This window comes from Eptesicus fuscus, chromosome 10 (genome assembly GCF_027574615.1).
Source record: "Eptesicus fuscus isolate TK198812 chromosome 10, DD_ASM_mEF_20220401, whole genome shotgun sequence".
NCBI classification, from domain to species: domain Eukaryota; kingdom Metazoa; phylum Chordata; class Mammalia; order Chiroptera; family Vespertilionidae; genus Eptesicus; species Eptesicus fuscus.
In genome coordinates, this window is record NC_072482.1 from 4,017,106 (window position 1) to 4,038,169 (window position 21,064).

The following is a 21,064-nucleotide window of genomic DNA, read 5'->3' on the forward strand; positions in this document are numbered from 1 at the left end:
TTGGTGGGCCGGGCTCAAGGGGTGGGAGTGGAAGTGGCAAGGCCTCCAAGACCTGGTTCAGAACGGGCACCTCCCACCGGTCAAAGCGGCCACGGGCCGGGCCGGGCCGGCACCCTCCGCGGAGAGGGCCTGGACGGCAGCTCCGGACGGCAGGAGGCAGACAACGTGGCACCACCAGCTCAGGAGGCGCCAAGGGTGTCAGAGGGCCCTGGATCTGCCCAGGGCCGGGCCGCCTCCACATGCGGGAGCCTGGGGTGGAGGCTGGCGCGGGGGAGAGGGAGAGTCCACAGATGGACCTGGGGGCCCAGGTGGACTCCCACCCGGGCTCCTCAGCCCCCCTGGCGGCCGCCACAGGCAGGGCCACCCCCCAGCCTGGCTCTGCTGTGTGGGGTTTGCACGCGCTGGTGTTTGCAATCAGAAAGTTCAGCGGCCCTTCCACTGTGCTTAAATTAGTCCCCGTGAAATCCAAATCACTTCATTTACAGAGAAGGGCTTAATTGCAAAGGGAACGAGGCAAAGGGAATTCTGTTGCCTGTTTTCATTGAAGAAAATTACTGTACTTTCCCCTGTCTCCTCAGCAAACAGAAGCCGAGTAGAAATTGGGCTGCGATCCCCAGGGATGCGTCTGCCCTTCCTTCCTCCTCCGAGCCCGCCGCTCCTCCCGCTCCGGCACTCCTCCCCACTCCATGCTCGCCGTCGCACCCCTGAGGCTGAAAGGATGGCCTCCACCGTGGCCTGCCCCCACTTTGGGCAGGAAGAAACCCCATCCTTCTTGTGAAGTCTCCTCCCTGCCTTTCTCCCTCAGCCGGCTGCAGAGAAGTGCCCTTTCAGAGGGCTTCCCGGGCAGCTCGAGGCCTGGGGTGTCTGGCTTGTGCCTGGCAGAGGGGAGGGGCCTGCTGTCAGGATGCTGAGGCTGGCAGGGCCTCCGGGGTCCCACGCGGGGAAACCCACACCTGGTCTGCGAAGGCCGGTCCCCTCTCTGCTTCTCTGCCTGCGAGCTCCACGGAGTCTCGGGCAGTCCAGCCGGTTCCCCGGGGGCCAGCGCTTCCCGGGCAGGGAGCCAGGTGGCAGGCTGGCAGCTGCAGGGGAGGTCCAGGAAGGAGTGGAACGGAGCACAGCTTGTTAGATGAAATGCTGGGAGAGGAAGGAGGCTGGCCCTGGAGGCTGTGCCGGTCGGGGAGCTTTACCTCCAACGGCACGTGGTCTGGAAAGGCGGGAGCTGGGGAACAGCAGTGTGGGCGGAACAGCAAGTGCAGAGGCTCAGAGGCAGGTGTGGGGCTAGTGAGTGAGGGCAGCGAGGCGTGGCCTAGGCAAGAGCGGGGAGACCAGAAGGCAGGCGAGAGGGGCCTCCTAGGCCTCTTCCTCGGGACCAAGGCGGGTTTATTCTGTCCCGGCAAAGCCACAGCAGACCTGAGCATGGCTTCCCCTCTGTTCTTTGGAGGAAGAGAGCAGGACTGAGAACATGGGCTCTGGAGCTGGGCTGTCTGGGTTCAAATCCCGGCTCCCTCACCTCCCTGAGTTCCCCGCGCCTCAGTTTCCCCCTATACGGTGGTTAACAACACACCCACCAGTGGTGGTTGTGAGGATTCAGTGGGCTATATGTAACTTACCATGTGTGCCATAATGCTATCACGTGTGCCTTCTACATGGGCCTCCTGCCCTCAGTGGGCTAATTTTAATAATTTATTTCTTAATCACTTTCCCTGCTGTTGGGATAAAGCAAGTAGCCCGAGGTCCGGCCAGAAAAGGCAGAGCGGGTCCCAAGGACACTGGGTCCCCACTGCATGCTGCCCACCCAGCCCCCCTGCCTGTTCCCTGGTGATGGGGGGACCCTCGCCAGACCCGGTCTCTAGTGTTCTCTGGCGCCGGGCGGAGAGCTGGCTTGGCTGCTGAGAGCTGTTTGGAAGAGCTGGGCCGGCTCGCGGCACCACTCCCTGCCCTTCCCTCTGGGGCGGCCGACAGGATAATGGATCTGAGTCCACACACCTGCCTTGACAAAGGGCTTTTTTGAGGCTCAAAGTCAATGGTGTTTTAATTAAGGGAACAGCTGCTGCTGCAGTCCCTGTGATCAGTCAGTGACAAATGGCCGTGTTTACCTTTTCCTGAGCCGACTCCGGAAGGCGGCCTGGAGCTCCTGGGTGGACACCCAGGGCCGAGATTTGTAGGTACCACCTCCCCCTCCAGCACCCCCCTTCTTTAACGGAGCCCACCAGGCCCAGAGGCGGCTTGTCAGAGGAAAGACAGGCCTGTGGACCGGCCTGGGCGGGTCCCAGCACCTCCAGGAACCGGAGCCGGATCTGGGCCATCTGAGGACGCCCTGGGGCCTTTGGGCCTAGCGCTCCGTGGACCGTAAAGAAAGAGCGGCTGGTGGGGCCTCTTGTTATTTCGTGTTTTGATCTCTCCTGCTCTCCAGCTTCACAGGAAGGGAGCTAAGGCCTGTGTTAGCTCCCCCTCAGCTTAGGACAAAAACAGGACAAAAACACGGTGGAGGGAAAGTCCCCTGCAAAACAGAAAGCGGAAGTGGGCTCGTTTTCCTCCGGGTCCTTCATCAATTTACCCACCGCTTCCAGCGGATGGAGGACAGAGGGCGATGCTCGGGCACCAGCCACCACCCACAGGCGGGGACAGCCCAGGCTGCCTTCTCCCACGCTGGCTGCCCAGAGGAAGGCCCCTCGCATCTTGGAGCCAACCCCACGCCCACAGCTTCACCGGCACCGGCTGTGCCGCAGGGCAGATGGCGCTAGGCCCCGAGCCCACTCGGCAAACCTCTGCCCCGCGGCGGCCGCCCTGCAGGTGCAGTCCAGGGCCCAGCCCTCACGGTGAACCCCCAGGACACCTCTGCTGCCAGCACCAGGGGACACTTGCCTCCTCTGGGGCCCTGCCAGCTGCCGAGGAGCCCCCACCAGCCTCACACTGCTCTTGCCTGTCCCCCAGGGGCCGCAGCACCGGGGCCTGAGGGGAGCAGGAAACAAGGTCGAGGGAAGAGGCTCTATCAGGCTCCCGGCCCGCCCGCCTGAGGGCTGCCTCTGTTTAAGTGGAAACAGGCTCTGGGAGTCCCCGGTGCAGGAGGGCCTGGCCCTGCGAGGCTGAGCCCTGAGGGAGGGAGGCCCAGGCACCCTGCCCAGCCCACCGGCCTCTCCCAGGCGGCCTCTCCCCACGCAGCCAGTGCTCGCCCGTCCCTCGCCCACTGCTCGGCGGGGAAGGGAACGCAGCCCAGGGGAGAAGCTCATCATTCTCAATAAAGCGTTTATCTCTTTCAACCCTGATGGTGACGCCTATTGCGTCTTATTCTGGCCGGAGCCTGATTATGAGACGGGTTCTTTGCCACGGGCGCGCCAACCATCCAGACGTCAGAGGAAATGAGCGTGCTGCTCAAAGGAGGGAGACCAGAGCTTTATTAAGAAACAAAATACCAGTAAGACCAGCAGGGGTGGCTAATGCCTTTTGGAGGCAGCTGCTGCGTCTCCCCACCTGCCCACCTGCTGCAGATGCGAACATTTGGGGATGCGACTTCGTTGGAGAGGCTCTTGCACTTAGTAAGGCGCCTCCGGCCTGTTTCTGGAGACTCGCCACCCCCAGGCCACTGCTGAGCCGGCAGCCACGAGGGTCTGAGGAGCGGCAGGCAGGCTCCCTGTGGCCAGAGGGGCAGTGGTACGGCCCCGCGCCTCACGTGCTGCAGGTCCTGGCTCCCCAGGCCTGGGTGGGGAGGCTGTGGTCGCTGTAAACAAGATCTCCCCACACTGGAAGTGCGAGGCACCCTGGGCGGATGCGGTGCCTGGCTGCAGGCCGGGTCTACAAAACCTCGTCTTCTGTGACAGGCCCCAGTGAAGGCGGGCCGCGGAGATGGTGGCTGGTGGCAGCCCACCTCCTCCCCTCAGCCCTGTGACCACGCCAGGCTCCTCCCCGAGGCCACAGCAGCAGCTCACACCTGACATTTCTGGACTTCTCCTATAGGCCCTCCCCTCAGGCGAGGCCCCACCCGGCTAGAGCTCCCAGGGAACCCTGAAGGCACATGGACGGCTGCTCCCGGCCCTGCCGCCCCAGCCCACCAGCCCAGCCCCTGCCCCTGCCCAGCGTCCACGCCCAGCCCCCGCGTGCTCGCCAGGGTCTCAGCCGCTGCTTCTCTTCTATTCACGAACGACAAACCTTTCTCCACTTTTCTGCCCGCAGAGGATGGGCCAACGCAGAGGACCAGCGACCCCTCCACCCCCCGTTCTCCTCCACCTTCCAGGGAAGCTCGGCTTTCTACAAGCGACGCTCTGGAGTCTTGCAGACCTTTGGACGAGGGTCAGGAGGTGAAAGTCAAGGCAAGTGTGAATTCAGCACCAGCAGGTCGGTGGCCCTCTCGAGCCCCGGAGGGGACAAGGCCCCGCGAGCTTTATCGCTCAGAGTCGGAGAAGAAAGAGGGCTTAGTCCATCTCCACACCAGCATATCCTCGCCAGCCACGCGGTGGGACTCCGTCTGGATCCGGGATTCGTTGGAGGCCAGGAACTCCACAGCGCGGTCCCAGACCCGCTTCATGCGCCTCCTGCAGAAAGAGGGGCTGGGCTCAGCAGGCCGCTGGGCTCGGCTCTGGCCAGGGAGGCCAGAGGTCTGCGGATGCGCTCCTGTACAAAGGGAGGCGGAGCTCCAGCTCCCACAGGGCTCCTGCAGCGGCCACTTCCTGAGCCCCGGACGAATGACTGACGTTTTCTGCTCCCAAAGCCTTCCTTTAAAGGGAGCTGGAAGGGGTCGGCGGTGTCCGGAGCAGCCCTGCGTGTCCATGGGAAGGGGCTATGCCCTCCGGGCCTGCCCTGGCACAGCCTGCCCGGCGGCCCCTGACCAGTGCTGTCCGCATCCTAATGCCTCCTGTGGGCTCATTAGTGCGGCTGCTGGCTGCCGAGTCCAAACCCCACAGCACTTCAGGGGGTGCGATGGGCTAAGCATCCCGCTGGGGTGGTCAAGAGGCAGCAGCCACCAGGTAGAGCCCCTCCCCGGCTGGTGGGCCTAGGCCAGCAGCCAGAGCTCCTGCATCCCCTCCGAGCGCCCCTCCCGACCAGACACAGACTCCAGGGTCCAGGGAGGCTGCTTACCAAGCCCCTGCTTTTGTCAGCTGCAGACCACCTGCCCATGGGCCCGCGCTGCGTGTGTGGAGGGAGCGTGTGTGAGCGAGAGCAGGAGGGCTCACCCTGGGGAGGCCAGAGGGGGGAGCTCCTGAGGTGGCCTGTGGTCAGGAGGCAGAGGGCTGAGGAGGCTGGCTTCCCCGGGGTGGGTCCTGCCACCGACCAAACCCCACAGCTGGTTAGCAGCCCCCGTGTGGCTGGTCTGGCCAAGGCCACACACGCCTAGGGACTGAGCGGTCACGCTGGGCCCGAGGGGAGGCAGCTGGCACGGTGTGGGGTCTGGGGTCATCCTCCCCAGGCTGTCCATTAACAGGTAATGAGCAGGCGGCCAGCAGCCTCTCCCCGAGCCCGTGCTCCCGCATCTCCCCGTCTTTCAGGAGCAGGCCCTCACCCGACTACTGGCGCGCCCACGCTGGGCCGGCAGGAGCTCAGCCGCATGGACTGAGCGGCTCGGAGAGGAATCCAGAGCCTGAGCCTCCGGTCACTCGGACCTTGGAGTGGCGCCTGGGGCCTCTGCTGACCACAGGGGCTGGGGCGCGGTGGCTGGGCCGGGGCTGCAGTGCCACTTCCTGGTCTCGTTTCAGAGAATGTGTGTTTGCAGTTGAAGCCCAAGCAGTGCGGCTGCCCTCGGATGCGGGTGCGTGCCCAAGTGCGCCGGCGACCTCGTGGGCTAGGCCGCCTCCCGACACCCCTCCTTCTCCTGGGACTCGTCACTCCCCCAGCACACATTCTCCTTATGCATCTTTCCCCGCGTCCTCACATCCTCCTCCTCAGAACCAACGCCCAGCAGGCTTCCCGCTCCCCACGACCCGGACAGTGCGGCAGGCTGAGTGAGCTGAGTGACGAACGCACGCCACCTCTGCGACACAGGCCCTGCCAGGAGCGGCGCTCTCCGTTTTATGTGGAAGGGGGCCCTGGAGTCAAGCGTGACAAGCCTGCTGTCCCTCCCACGCAGCCCGTGCCCTGGAGGCGGACTCCGTCCGCTGCTGTGAAACTGCTTTCAACGGCACGCAAGCACGTGTGTGCGCGGTGGGAGCCGGGCCATCCTATTTTAGGTAAGGAGTGTGTCTGGCTGTGGGTCCTAGTCAGACATGTGTGAAAACAGTCTCCTCCTCCTGGCCAGTGACGGACTCGGGGACAGGTAGGTCACCAGCTCTGGGCAGCGGGCCGCGGGGGTGGCCAGTGACTGACTCGGGGACAGGTAGGTCACCAGCTCTGGGCAGCGGGCCGCGGGGGTGGCCAGTGACGGACTCGGGGACAGGTAGGTCACCAGCTCTGGGCAGCGGGCCGCGGGGGTGGCCAGTGACGGACTCGGGGACAGGTAGGTCACCAGCTCTGGGCAGCGGGCCGCGGGGGTGGCCAGTGACGGACTCAGGGACAGGTAGGTCACCAGCTCTGGGCAGCGGGCCGCGGGGGTGGCCAGTGATGGACTCGGGGACAGGTAGGTCACCAGCTCTGGGCAGCGGGCCGCGGGGGTGGCCAGTGACGGACTCGGGGACAGGTAGGTCACCAGCTCTGGGCAGCGGGCCTCGGGGGTGGCCACTGGTGGCTTTGGGGAAGGGTTTCCCTTGCTCGTGAGAGCAGGAAGCCCCTCCCCTGCTGGCTGGGACGAGGCAGACGCTGCTGCTGGCAGCATCCTGTGACCGCGAGGAACTCCAGCTGACAGAGGGCAAGACCCCGAGAATCCAACTTCCCTGCCTGAGCCCCTGGGGCAGGGGTGGTCCTAGCACGGCTGCCCCAAGTGCCCACCCCTCGGTCTAACGGTGCTGCCCTCTCTACAGGAGAGGGACGTGCTCCTACACGGGCCCGAGTGTTCCCACAAATGCCGAGCGCTGGAGGAGCGGGGCGTGGACGGTCCCCCACCTGGGACCCTGGCCGCCAACGTGAGGGTGGGGCAGACCCCGGACTCACCGGCTCTGCGGAGGGATGAGTGTGTCGCGCACGTGCAGGATGCCCACGTACGGGTAGCGCTCCATGTCCTGCTCCCAGTCCACGTAGTGGTCCTGGACCACATCTGCACGACAGAGGGCACAGGTTAGGGCCAGGACGCCTGGGAGGCCAGCAGCCTTCCCCCGGGCCACACACCTATAATCTTCTTCACCATCTCATACATGGCCTGCTCCTCCTCTTCTAACTTGCGCCACCGATATTTCAGGAAGATCAGGAGTCCCCACAAAAAGGCCAAGCCTGCGAGGAACAGAGCACCATGAGAGGCTCACGTCACTCCAACCGCTCAGCCCTCCCGGGTCTCACCACGGGCCGGGCGCTGCGTGGAGGCTGTGGGTGAGCTCAAACGGGTTCTGAGTACCTACTACGTGGCGGGCCAGGGCTAGCACGCAGGAAACAAAGGATGCAGGAATGCAAAGGGAGGACAGGCTAGTCAGCGAGCCTCTCCCTCCCTGCCAGCTGTCACCATAGGCCCCTCCACCGTCCAGAACTCGGCTCCTCCCAACCTCCCAGCCTTAGTCCGGGGCTTTTATCTCCTCCCTGGTGAACCAGACCCGGGCTTTCTCTCTCTCTCTCTCTCTCTCTCTCTCTCTCTCACACACACACACACACACAGGCCCTTTGTGTTCCGCGATGCTGTCGCGGATAATGATGCCTGCCTGATAGCGTGGGTGCAGGAGCTGCGTGCACGCCCAGGTGCCTGGGATTTATAACTCGGCTCTCCGGGCAGAGCTAGCAGCCCTGGACTCAGCCTCCGCTCAGAGGCAGCCCTGCTGTCAGGGACAGGCCTGAGCTCTGCTTCGGGCTCACAGGCTGGGGCCTTCCTGCTTCCCGGGGACGTTCACACTCTTCAGGGAGTAAAATCAGGCCAAGCTCCTGCCGCGCCCTCCTCGCAGTGGCCTGCAGCCTGGGGTCCTGGAAGGGCAAGCGCCCACCTCCGGCCGGGCCCGGCTCCCCCTCGGGAACAGGGACACTCTGGTGAGCCTCATGCTCTGGCTCTGACCTCTAGGGGAAGATGACCGGGCAGGGCTGACTGGCTCACGTTCTCCATCTTATTAGACCTCAGGTGCATGAGAGAAACCAACACTCCCGGGCAGCTTCCCATCACGCATCACTCCCAGCCAGGGCTTCGGAGCTGGGCTGGGCGGCGCTGTGTGCGAGCACTTACACCAGAAGAAGATGAGCACGTGGGTGACGGCGGTGAGCAGGGCCCGGCTCAGGCGGCAGCCCACACCCATGCGGGGGCGGGCGGATTCCAAGCAGACCACCTTGTCCACGGTTGTCACCAGTTCAGATGGGTCTTCCCCTTTCAAACTGAAACAGGACACAGGCTGTAAACACGCCCAGGAGCTCCGAGGAGCTGCAGTCTATGCCCCACTTTGAGCAGGAGGAGGAGGGGCTGCGAGGCCTCTCCTTGCTGTGAGACGGACGACACCCTGGCTGCACTCTCCTCGGAAATCCCCCACGCCGGCCACTTAGGATGAATAAAGCTGTAAAGAGGCAGCAGGCTCGAACCCCAGCCACGAAAGTGGTGTCCCCCTGTTGGGCCTTTGGCAGCCCCCCTCAGCGTGTGGAAGATTAACTATAAACTGGACCCCCTCCCGCAGAGAGCAGCGGGAACGCTGACAGAGCCGCCGTCTTCCACCGCGTGGTAGGAATGGAAAGACGCGTGTCCGGGAGAGCGTGCCTTTCCGCGGGGTGGAGGGGGCACAGAAGCTGCTTAAGGAAGAGATGAGGAGGTGCCTGGAGGCAGGGCACACAAACTGGCTCCGTGGCCAGACCCCAGCGCAGCGCCTCCGCCCTGGTTCCTGGCAAGGAGGTGCCAGGACCCTCGGGACACTGACACCCACACCTTTGGAGACGAGCCATGGGCTGGACTGCACACCTGAATGGCTGGCACCTGAAGTGTCCCAGTTTCTCGTGACCCACTTTCACCCTGGTCGTCTGAGCCAGCTCAGGGCCTCCCCAATATGAAGAGGCGAGTGTCACGGCTCCGTGCCTCCAGTCCCCGCCTTCTCTAACAGGGGATCGCCCGCCGCTCAGGGAGGCTTGTTTTGTAAGCCAGTGCATGTCACGGGCCATGCATCCAGCTCTCAGGCTCAGGCCGAGCTGTCGGCTCCGCTGGATGCACAGCTGAGGGAATCAGTAATTTGGTGGATTAGAGAGGAAGAGAACAAAGCCCGAGTGTTTTTAGCATCAGGAGCTGTGACTTCAACAGAGCCCCCGACGAACCCTGAGGAACGGGAGTGGGTGATGAGGCGAATGCTTTTCTGGCAGGAAACTCTCGGTGTCCAGCCGTCAGCGGTGCCCCCACCCCTGCCCATCCCATGGGGCCTTTCAGGAAGGCGAAAGGGCTCGCTGTCTGCTAACGGTGCTCACCAGAGAGAAATGAGGCAGAACCACCCAGTCAGAATAAAATCCAGCATTTCCTTGTGCAACTGCCATACTGAGCAAAACCAACACACAGAATCCTTTCACCTGCAAATGAAAGCTGGCCCGAGGAAAGGCGCGTGGAAAGCTGCCTTCTCCAGAAAACCAGGCAAGCGGCGGATGGAAAGGCGCAGACCTGGCACCTGCTCTGTGTGTCCCCCGAACTGCTCCTTGCCCTGCATTCCTGACGCTCTTCCTTCCCCGCCAGCTTTCAGCCCAGCCCGCACCCGCACGGGAGACCCGCCCTCTACCTTCAGACTGGCACCCGCGGGAAGCTAGGAAGTCAGCCGACAGGTGCCCCTCCACACTCACCAGATGCCCACGTCCTTGTTGCTGCTTAGGATCCAGGTCAGTGCGGCTTCAAACTTGGCGGCGGAGCTGCCGGTCACATTCTGTGGGAGGGGCGGGAGATTAGCTCTGCGTCCGGCAGAGCAGCTAGGCAACATTACTCTGCTGCTGGGCTACGGAGTCCTCTCCTGGGTCCTCTGCACGCCCCAAAGCGCTGCTCTGCTCAATGCGCAGCGAACTGGCAGGAAGGAAGTCTGAGGCTGGTGAGCGCCGAGGCAGAGGCTGTAACTGGAGGCGGCGATGCGGAAGCACACGCGGGAAAGAAATGCGGGGCTCAGGCAGCCGAAAGGACTGAAGCCAGCCAGGTGGCAGCTCCTCTTGGGTAAAATGAAAAAGTGTGTGGGGGGGTGAGGGGCCCAGCAACCAGTCCAGCTGCGTGGCCTTGGGCAAGCCCCTGCCCCTCTCTGGGCCTGTTTCTTCCCATGTGAAGTGAAAACTGGACTAGGTGACCATGTCCCTGCCAGCTCCATGTATCCCCAACTCTACCGTCCTGAGGCTGTGCAGAAAGTCACACGGACCCCAGACAATCCACACAGCACGCAAAGGAGGGAGAGGGCAGGCGACACGTGCACCCTTAAAGCTGCTGAGAAGGGGAGAAAAGAAACGGAAGGAGGAGCCAGTGACAGGCCAGTTTAGAGGGGGCAGCCTGCTGTGGCCTGCACGCTGGGCAGCAGGGAGCCACGCACACACAGCAGGCCTGCTCTGGCTCACGGCTCACCTTGGGCTCAATCACCCCCCAGTGTTGCCTTAACTTAAGGTAGCCTAGCACTCAGCTAAGGCAAAAAAAAAAGGGAGGCGGGGGCAAGAAAGCAAAAAACAAACAAACAAACAAAACCCAAAAACACCAAACCAAAAACAAACACCAAACAAAATAAAAAGGGGAAGAAAAATAAACGCAGGGTCTGGAAATCAATCCGAAAGCATCGGGACCTCCCGGCGGTGAGCGCCCCACTTACTGCTACATATTCCTGGGCTTCCGCTACAGGGATGCACTTGCTTTTTAGCTTCTCTGGGTTTCCACATTCAAAGTTACCTAGGAGGAAAGATGAGAAAGTGACTCTGACACAGACTAACAAATGCAGCAAGAATCAAGCCATCAGCTCTGAGAGGGAGCATGCGGCCTGGCGCTCTGGCTGCTGGGGCACCCTCACTCTGCAGCACGATCAAAAGCCACTTAGCTTGGATCGATTCCAGATCATTAAAACCTGACCTGCAAAGCAGTGCGGTGATTTGCATTAAATGACTAAAAAGCTGCCCAATACCAGGTCTGTTTGCAATTGATCCCTACCAGGATCAGACCGATAGCTTTGGAAGATACCGGATGGCGCTATAAACAAACATGGCCCGGGCGGAAGAGCGGCAGGGATTCTGACAGATACAGGCAGGTGACCTGGAACGCCAGGCCCGCTGTTTGAGGGTCGTGGGAGGTGTCCAGCATGCCCTGGGAGGAAGGGGGCGCCTGCGTGCCCGACAGCGGGGCCTCAGCAGTGCCCCAAAGCTCCCTTCTAAGCAGCCTGGGTGGCCAGCCCCCTCCTCGGACGGAGCTGGGAGCCCCCCCGAACCTCCCCCCCGAGTCCTGCCAGCCTTTCGGGTCCTGCCCAAAGGCCACCCCCTCTGCAAAGCCCCCAGCCTGCGGGGCCTCTTGTTCGGCCAGATTGCTCCGCACTCGGGGGCCTGCCACAGCCCTTGGCTTTCAGTGCCCGCTGTGGTTCACCTGCCACGAGCGCTTCCCCACTAGAGCCCCTGAGCAGGGACAATGCAGGGCTGGGCGCGTAAAGGTCTTCACCCTCCATGTGGTCCGACTGTCCTTCACCTGGCACAGCTGGGCCTCAAACGGCCAGCGGGCGTGTGTGCGTGTGTGTGTGCGTGTGTGCATGTGTGCGTGCGTGCTCTAAGGAGGGAGTGGCTGAAGGTAATATTAAAAATCGTGAGAATGAACTGAAGCCCGTCCTTCCTACTTCAAAGTTGATCTTGACCCTCTGGGTCATCTGGGACCAAGCTGGCTTCTCCCATCCTCCTGCCCTGCCCAGGCCACCCTGCTTGACCACTGCCAGGCCCCGACTGGTTTCCTCCCCCTCCCTTCTTGTTCACACGTGTTAAAGCTTTAAAATAAGTCTGCTCAGATGCCACTACTCCTTCAGCTGCTGCCACTTCTGCCTTCTTGGCACCTGCTCCCGGCATGTCACGTCCCTACGCAAAAGCCCCTTGGCCTCACTGCCCACAACGTTAAGCCCTGGTGGCCTGGCGTCCGTGGGACCCAACGGACCCTTCCAAACTCCATTCCCTGTTTCTCCTTCCCTCATGGAGCCATTTCCATCCTGTAATCTCCTGCCTGTTGGCCCACCTCCCCCCACATTTACAAAACAAAGCTTACCTGGGCTTCAGGCCCTCCCACGACACTTCCCGATTATTCTAGCTAAAGGCCTCTCGGGACCGCTGGCCCTCCGCTCTCCTCCAATGGCATCTCATATCGCGCAGGGGTCAGGGAGGTAGGTGGCCTGAGGCAGGACCCTGAACCCATCTTGTATCCTATTGTGCCCTGGCCAGAGCGGACTCCAACAGGCAGGGGAGGGAGGGTGGCCCAGCAGAGAGCACGCACTCCCAGCAGCGGCCTCCGTGAGAGGCACGCCCGCAGGGCTGCCCCTGCAAGGCTTGTCAGAGGACACGGAGCCAGGCCCCTGATGGCGTAAGTGAGCACCACACGTGGGGGTGGGAGGGGGGATGGCTACGGGGATTCACCGTTTAAGAGCGGAGCATCTCAGCTTTATCCCCTGGGGGTCTTATTAAAACACAGGCTTTGATTCAGTAGCTTTGGGATGGGACCTGAGATTCTGCATTTCCAATAAGCTCCCAGCTGCTGCTGCTGCCTGGACCACAACCGAGTCACAAACGCTTAGAACGCCCTCGTGGGCCAGAATTCATATCCCAAGCACCCGGGCCACAGGGAAATGCCCACAGGACGCTCCCCGACCACTCCAGTCTCCCACCAGTAGGAGGGAGGAGAGCTGAGGCGCACAAGCTTGGCCCTGAGGACTGAGGGCCCAGCCCACCCAAACCTGACTCCCCAGCAATGGCCTTAGACAAAGGCTGTCCCGTAGGTAAGAGGTGCCTCCTGAACATCCCGTAAGACTGACCAGCTCCATCTGGTTCTCGTGCCAAGTACATTTAACTCGGCACCAGCCCATTCGCCTGTGCCATCAGCAAGTGATTCTGAGAGCCTCCCTAGACGCCAGGTGGGAAGGACACAATGCAGGCGACATCTCTAGCCTCGAGGACCGTTTACCGAATAAAACCGCAGGGAGCCCGGGATGGATGAGTGTTCAGGGTCTTTCCCGGGGTGCGGAGAGGCCTCCTCTGGAGGACAGCGCTTGGCTTTCATTTTACAAAGAGGAGAGCCCTGGCCGATGTGGCTCGGCTGGCTGAGTGCAGTCCCATGCACTGAGAGGTCGCAAGTTCGAGTCCCAGGCAGGGCACATGCCTGGGTTGCGGGCTTGATCCCTAGTAGGGGGCGTGCAGGCAGCAGCCGATCCATGTTTCTCTCTCATCAATATTTCTATCTCTCTCTCCCTTTCCCTCTAAAATCAATACCCCCACCCCCCCACACACACACCCAACATATTTAAAAATAGAAAAGAGAGACCCAAGGTCACTCGGTAACAGAGAGATGGAGGCCCTGAGACTACCTGAGACGATGAGGGACTTGTCCAAGGTCCTGAGCCAGCGAGGGCGCCCGGGACCAGATGTGACCCAGCGCCTTGGCAGGCTGGACGGCCCGAGTGTGCTCAGCCCACCACAGACCTGTCACCTGCAAGGGCCTCTCTGCCTACCCGGCCAACCATCTGGTGTAGGCAGGCCTCCAGGTGCAAGCACCCAGACTCTGAGACCGGGGGCCTGCCCCCCGACCCTGCCAGTGAAACAGGGAGCCCCGAAGCCTGAGGTGGGGCTTATTCAGAGAAAGGCAAACAGCTACTGAAAGGCCTGTGCTGTCCAGGAGGTGAGACCTTCGACAGGAGGTGAGAACCAAATGGTTTTGCCCAAAGGCAAGGCTTAAACAATGTCAGCGGGGAAGCAGGGGCTGGTTTCTGAGTGTGTCTTCTGGGCGGCGACCACAGAACGCCTCAGCCGCCCCGGCCACAGGCCCACGACCGGCTCATGAGGGTCTGGGGCCTCGAGACCTACTCACCGGCTTGGATGGCCAGGAAGTTGTAGAGTTCGTGCAGCAGCTCCAGCAAGGCCGCCTTCTGCTTGGCCTGACAGAACTGAGAGGACAGGACAAGCGGTCAGCAGGGCGGTGGGCAAGGAGGCAGTCTGTCTGGCTCTACCTCGTCAGCCACACTGGCAAGTGCTAAGCGGTAAGCAACACCTCGTACTTTTAAAACACAAAAACCAATTCTGCACAATGGTGGCCCAGGGCCAGGGCCGATAAATGTGGGCTGAGTGCAGGGCAGAGTGAAGACACAGTCACCAAGGGCTGCCATCCTGGAGGCCCCGCCCTTCCCCGGTGCCGACGGAGTGACGGCCATTAGTGGGGCCGTGGGGCCGTGGGGCAGGGGCAAGGCGGCTGCGGGAAACAGCGCTGCAGTCCCGGGAAGCTACCCACGCTGCGTCCTCTCCCCCTGGGGCCACTCCCACCCGTGATGGAGACTCCAGTGTCTACAATCTGCCCATCGATTGTCTGTCTTGTGGAGTATCTGCTGCAAAAAGTAAAATTTCTAGAAACCTTTGAAATTATAGGGGGAGAAAGGCCATCTGCATGAGAAAGCAGGAGCAGGAACATATGCAGACCTAGCCCTCCAGCAGCTGGAACAGTCGAGGCCATCTTGCTAGACTCATGGATTGCTCTCCTCGAGTGGACGGAGAGCCAGGCGCTGTGCTGAGTGGTTTATACGTGAGTGCGCACCGAATCGTCACCACACTCCTTACTGTACCCCAATTTCTCAGATGGGGAGCCTGAGGCTCAGAGACCTTAGGTGAGCCACCAAGGTCCCACAGCTCATGAGAGGTGCGGTCAGGCCAGCCGACTCCACGCCACACTCTCAGAGGCAAGATTTGTCCTCTCACGTTGCCTAAAGACCCAAGAGCCTTTGCAAGTACACATGACTGCAAATGGTCAGAAACAACTCAGGTGGCTTCTAGTGGAGGCAGGTACCAAACTACTTTAAGGAATGTTTTAGGTGTGGGAAATGTTGAAATAATCTAACTGAATATACGCCAAGAATCCAATTCTATAAAGTGCAGACAGAGATAAGAGGGAAAGATCCCCAAAACGTCAACAGTAATTATCTCTAGGGGGCAGAGTCACGGGTGATTTTACTTTTCAAACGTTCCACACCAACATCTTTCACTGTCACACCAGAAACGCGGCAGCAACAAGGACCACTGCTGCACGTCCCCAACATCCGAAGGGAAACAGGACACAAAGTCCCAGCCAGCAGGACAGCTGATCCGACAGCACGCCTGCCCCAGCCTGTCCCCATGTTTTCAGTAGCAAAAAGGCAGAAAGAAAATACAGTGTCACGTCTGCTGAGAAGGGAAAGAAACTCAAATGCCCTGCTGGGTCCGGGGTGAGCTGGAGCCACACAAAGAATGAGACTTCTAGCAAGAGCCTCAGCACAGCCCAACGTGCCTCCCCAGGAAGGCCAAGGGCACCCCATGAACTCTCAGCTCCACGGAGCCCCGGATGCGGGCCCAGACGCTGGCCTTGCAGGCACCAACGTTGCCGGCAGAGCTGGCTGGCTGGGCACACCTTGAGCAAGGCCCTGGGCTGTACCCACCCGAGCAGGGCATAGGCAGGTCTGCTCAGAGGAGGGCCAGGGAACGGAGGGAACGACTCTGTCCCTCAGCCGTGCGACTGATCCATTTAGAGACGGGAAGGGTCAAGAAACAGAAACCAGGGAGACGTTTCTAACTAAAAGACAGCAAAATTAGCGTCACCAGAGAAGTCTCACAGGAAGCTCCCTTTTCCCTATTTTGGTTTTCAGCCTTCAAAGTTCTAGTCCCTCCTCCAGCTGCCGCCCACGTCTGGGTCCCTTCCTCTAATCACCAGCTGTGGTTTTTATGACGGAAGGAAAATGAAACTCAGGAATATGTTTCTACAAAACAACTGGAAAGCAAAGGTATTTGGTGGGTGAATGCAACACATTAATGTAAAAAAACCTCACAAAACTTCAAATAGGGCACAGCAGAAGCCAGAGAAACCAGGATGCCCTTCAGAATGGGTAAGCTTCAGCGCAGGGGCGTGGGGGGAGCAGATGTGAGCGGGCCGGGAGCTCGCTGCTCGCTCAGTTAGGAGACTGCGGGGCGTGCCCCTGCCGCCCGGCTGCCCCGGAGAGGACTCAGGACTGAAGATGCACTGCCTCGTGCTCCCCAGCCGCCCACCTCCCTGCACCCAGCTCCGCACGCCGCTCCCTTCACAGTGGACGGGCTGCTCACTGTCCCCAAATACTGTCTGTAGGGAACACTGAGGCTTCATAAAACGAATCTATAGACTAAGAGGGCCAATTCCACTTCAAATGTGTTTCAAACACCCCCTGCCCCACACGTCTCAAATCAGAGCAGCATTTTCAGAGCCACAAAAGGACACTGGAGAGAAGGGGGACTGACAACCCGGCCTCCTGTCGCTTAGGAGCCTCCGGCCCTTCCCCACCAGCTGCGTCCCCGGGATGGACCGCGGCAGGGGACCCACATCCCAGGCGCTACCAACAGAGCCGGCCCAGCACCCAGACCGGAGTCTACATCACACCAGGGCTCCCGAAAGGACGGACACGTGCTGGGGCGGGAGGAACGACAGAGAAGCTCACACTCACCTCATCGTTTTTCCTCTCGCAGTCCACTGGCAACAATTTCACTGAGAGCAGAAAAGAAACAGAGGACATTAAATTTGGGCTGAGGAGAAGAAAACCACCAGGACCCACTCAGAATCCAGGGGAGTACACGTGACCAGCCTCCCGGTGGGGTTGGAAAGCTGTCATCTGACCGAGGCACTCGAACGTGCAGGAAGTAAAATGCAGGTTTCCCAGCCCTGGACTGGGATGGGGGGACAGCGGGGCCTGGTGGGCTCTGGGCGACTCGACCTCACTCCTCAGCGTGAACAGGACCCATAGAGCCTTCCTGGCCTGACTCGGAGAGTGACCCTCAAACCAGGCAACACACATGACAGTTTATAAACTGTAAGCGATCACATGTTAAACAGGGATGAATACGATCATGGGAGGGGAACTCTGGGTAAACCCAGGATATGGCCAGCAGGGAGTGTGCGCCCTGCCTGCATGGTCACAGCGCCCGCTCCTGGCCTGAGGGGGACAGTCAGGAATTGAGCCCGAGTCTGGGGTCCCCGTGCCCACAGACGTGTCCACACCCAAACGCCGCTGGCTGCAGCAGCTAAGACCTCGGCGGTCCCTGCCACGCGGCAAGATGTGGCCTCGGACAGCTCCGGGGCAGTACTGGCCACGTGCACGGTGGCCAAGGGTCTCTATGGTGAACGAGGGTCACTTTACATTCGGCTCCGCAAGACGCGCTGGCGTTGTCCTGCCGGAGAGCTCAGGGCCAGCGGCGCAGCTGTGCCTCCAGGGAGCTCGCCCTCCGCCCACCCAGGCACCCGCCCTGCAGGCCTCGCTGCCGCTGACCCTCGCCCTGTGCGGACAGGAGCGTGGCCGGGGCTCCCTGAACCACACACCCTCTCCTAACACTCCGACGGCCCTGCAGGCCCGGCAAGGCCTCCCTTCACCGCAGTTTACCGCCGAGGAGGTTCCGCACACCCGCCACGCAGGCGAGGAGGGCCCCGGGTCCAAAGAAGCGGGCACACGGTCACGTTGGTGCCGGGACCCGCCAGTGGGCGGGAGACCTGAGGTGCCTCCCATGCAAACGTGTGACTGCGCGGGGGACCGAAGGGGGGGCTGGAAGGGAGGGGGGCGTGTGCCTGCCGGAGCGGGTGGCCTTTTCCAGAGGGCGAACCCAGGACTGCTCGCAGCGCGGGGCCGAGGGCGGGCAGGAGGGCGGGCCGGGCAGAGGGGACAGCAGGGTGTGAGGCCGGGAATGGCCGCAGACTCGGGGTCCCGCCTCCTCCCACGCGGGGGCCCGTCGGGGTGTGACGCCCGGACCCGCGGGCAGCGCCCAGGCCCTCCGCGACGTACTGTGGTCCTCCGCCTCCCGCGGCGCCGAGGGCCGGCCCATCTTCGCCCAGAGGATGCCCAGGAAGACGACGAGCAGCCCCAGGCTCGCCCAGAGCAGCAGCCGGGACAGGCAGCGCTCCAGCCGCCGCCCCGCCTCGGGCCGGGCCTGCGCCGCGCCCGCTGCGCCCGCTCGGGTCGCCCGCAGGCCGGGGCGCGGGTCGGGGCCGAGGGCGGGGGGCGGCCGGGCCGGGGCCCACCAGCGACGGGCGCGGGGGCCAGGCCTGTCGGGCGTCCGGGCGTCCTCGTCCTCCTCGGAGCTGCCCCGGACCGAGGCGCGGCGCCGGAGCGGCGCGGGGCGGGCGGCGTAGGCGGGGTCGCGGCTGGCGGACCAGGCGGCCGCGGGCGCCCTGAGGTCCCCGTAGGCCCCGGCGGTCGCGAAAGCCGAGGTCGGGGCCGGCGGGGACGGCCAGGGCTCCGCCCGCAGAGCGGCCGAGGCGGGCCGGGCGCGCAGCGGGGCCTCCGCCCGCAGCCGCTCCTCGCCCCGCGGCCGGGCCTCCTCGCGCAGCCGGACCTCGCCCCGCAGGTGGCGCAGCTTTTTGCGGTAGACGTCCCGGGTGGTGTCGGTGATGGGTCCTGGCTGGAAGCCCAGGGCCTGCAGCTCTCGCCGCAGCTCCGGGTCTGACAGGCCGGCCATGGCCAGCAGCCGCCCCGGCGTGCACCGCACCCGGAACTGCTCCCGCCGGGCCGCGGCCGAGCGGGCGGGGCCCGCGCCATGATGGGAAGGTCGCCGGGACGCCATGTTGAGAAGGTCGGGAGGGACCGGTGGGCCCGCCATGATGAGGAGGTCGTCTTCACTCGGGGCAGGTCCTGAGACCCAGGTTTGTTTTTCTTCCTTTCCCCGCTCCTTGCTTAGTTCCACGGTGTTTATGTCTGAATCTTCCACCCCTTGCACAGCCCCTGACGTGTTAGGCACTCAATAGAGTCATGTTGATTTTTATTGCTTTTTATTGATTTTAGAGAGAGGGAAGGAGAGAGAAACATCAGTTTGTCCTCCCACTTCCTTATGCCTTCATTGGTTGCTTCTTGTATGTGCCCTGACCCGGAATGGAACCCACCACCTTGGTGTATCGCGACCCTCTGAAAACAGCACCTGGCGGGCTGGAGCCGGGGCAGAGGGGACGGCAGGGGTGCGATGCTGACTTACTGGGTGGCCTGCGGAAGGGCAGGGCGAGAGGCAAGCGCACCCAGCAGACCGGGCCTCTCTCTGCTTGAGGACTCAGGCTCCCTGCGCTCAGGGTCGGGCCTGGCTTGGGTCCTGGGTGGACCCCAGGCAGCTAGGAGACCGGCTGACCCGGTCGTGGCCTCAGGCTGGCTTTCCTGCCCCGAGTGGGCAGTGGGGCTCCGGAGGAGGGAGTGCCGGGGTGGCAGGGTTTTCTCCAGGAGCGTGGGCTCGGGTGGGTTTAGGCCGGGCCTGGAATCCCAGTGGCACCCCCTCCCCTGTGTGATCGCATCCAGTGAGCACGCTGGCCTGCTGTTAGCGAACCTCGGCTTTCGGGAGGATTGGGTGAGGGGTTTGTATCAGGTGCCTAGGACTGTGCTCCTTGGTGTTTGTACTTGACCCGCACCTCTGGCCGCCGTGTGGACCCCACAGGGCAGCGCTTAAGGACACGCAGCTCTTAGTGAGAGAGCCCGAGGGGGCCTGGGGAGTGGCGGCAACTGGAAACCGAGCTCCGGTCCCCAGTCTTCCTTCCGCCTCCCTCTCCCTCCTGTTCCTTCCACATCCCTCGTCAGCTGCCTTCCCCAAACGTATCGCAGGCCTTCTGGGTCCCATCCATGTCTACCCTCCAATTCAGCCCCCTTCCCCTGCTCCCCCCTGCCCGCCCCACCTCGTGCCTCCTGGCCCCTCCCGGTCTGGTCTGTGGCCAAGGCCCCTCTGCCCGTGGTCTGCATGCTGCCCTCGCTCCACCACAGGGCACTGGCCACTGGCCACACTGCGGGGAGTTACAGCCTCGGCTTGGTCAGGCTACGTCACTCGCCTCCCACCTCCCGCCTCCCGCCTCAGCTGCTCCCAGGTGGGGCGCCTTCTCTCACCAAGTGTTGTTTTCCTCTTCCCTGCCTGTGTTTGCACCGAGTGCCATGTATTTGATATAGTGATTGCCTAACACAAATACCACATAATAGTATTTTATTTCTTTCTGGAGCGCTGTTTGCATGACAAATGAGTTGGTCACATTCGTGCACCTGCTCACAGCTGTGCTCACGGCGTATAAGGAACGAGCCTTTCGGGTCGGCATGGCCCTGCGTACGAAGGGGCCGAGACGGATGCTTACACGAAGTTAGTCACAGCGCCTGGCAGATTGCGGCCCATTTCATCACTGTGGCTCTTGGGGGGATTTAAAAATACGAAGAGCTAGAGCCGCCCGGCCGGGCCCAGCGTGGGCTTCTCGGGTTGCCAGCCTTCCGTTGGTTCGGGACACTGCTGCCTCCCACACCTAGGGCCAAGCGGCCCTCCCCGCCCCCCTGGGCCTCCCTCTGGCCTGGAGCCCTCACGTTTCCAGCTGCGCCCCCTCCTCTCGGTCCACCCTTCGGCCTCCATGCGGCCCTGGCAGCCCAGCCTGGCCTGCGGGCCCTGCAAGCCTTTGGTGAGGCCGTGTGCCAGCACCCGTGGTGAGAAGGCTATAAAGGGCTGATTCCAATGTAACCCTGATATTTGGGGGCTAGTGATCTGAATCCATGCCAGCAAGCTCAGTGTACATTCCTAATAACCTATAATTAAGTCCCTATCTCCTTCCCAGATACTGGTCTTGCAGAACCTGTTACAGAAGCCATAAAACTGTGAACAGTGCACTGCCCCGGAGGGAGGGTTATTATCGCTGGCGCCAGGCCAGACCATCAGATATGGCCTGGAGACCCCCAACACCTGGGGGCCTTCTTGCAAGGCCGGCGAAAAGGACCGGAAGCATGATCCATATTTGCGGGACAAAGACCACAGGGAGGTATAAAGAGAAGCCCCTGCATGTTTCTTCACTCAGATTTGGAAAGCTGTTCCCTGAGTCTGCCGGGGTATTAAACTGTCCCTCCTCTTCTTTAAAGCGTCCTTCGTTTTTCTTTGGTCTTCGGCAACA

General features: G+C 62.1%; 1 protein-coding gene across 2 annotated transcripts; it reads right to left on the minus strand.

The window, feature by feature from the left end:
• Positions 1–3,375: 3,375 nt before the first annotated feature.
• Positions 3,376–18,661, minus strand: LEMD2 (LEM domain nuclear envelope protein 2). Of its 2 annotated transcripts, none has more exons than XM_028137074.2 (9): positions 17,961–18,661; positions 16,635–16,675; positions 14,012–14,087; positions 10,785–10,861; positions 9,793–9,872; positions 8,219–8,364; positions 7,189–7,290; positions 7,015–7,117; positions 3,376–4,529 (listed from the first exon to the last, which is right to left on the minus strand). In XM_028137074.2, exons 1-9 carry the CDS (start codon positions 18,631–18,633, stop codon positions 4,379–4,381), a joined length of 1,449 nt encoding a protein of 482 aa, XP_027992875.2. In that variant the 5' UTR covers positions 18,634–18,661; the 3' UTR covers positions 3,376–4,378. The 2 variants fall into 2 exon arrangements, with proteins under 2 accessions (XP_027992875.2, XP_054578269.1); XM_054722294.1 differs by having other exon boundaries at positions 7,215–7,290; positions 17,961–18,633.
• Positions 18,662–21,064: the final 2,403 nt, after the last annotated feature.

Excerpts from the sequence above, each read along its gene's own strand:
- LEMD2 (XM_028137074.2), bottom strand. The coding sequence starts at position 18,633 with ATGGCCGGCCTGTCAGACCCGGAGCTGCGGCGAGAGCTGCAGGCCCTG. Across the intron at positions 14,088-16,634 it reads GCGAGAGGAAAAACGATGAG|TTCTGTCAGGCCAAGCAGAA; the intron begins GTGAGTGTGAGC and ends CTGTCCTCTCAG. Across the intron at positions 9,873-10,784 it reads AAGCCCAGGAATATGTAGCA|AATGTGACCGGCAGCTCCGC; the intron begins GTAAGTGGGGCG and ends CCCCTCCCACAG.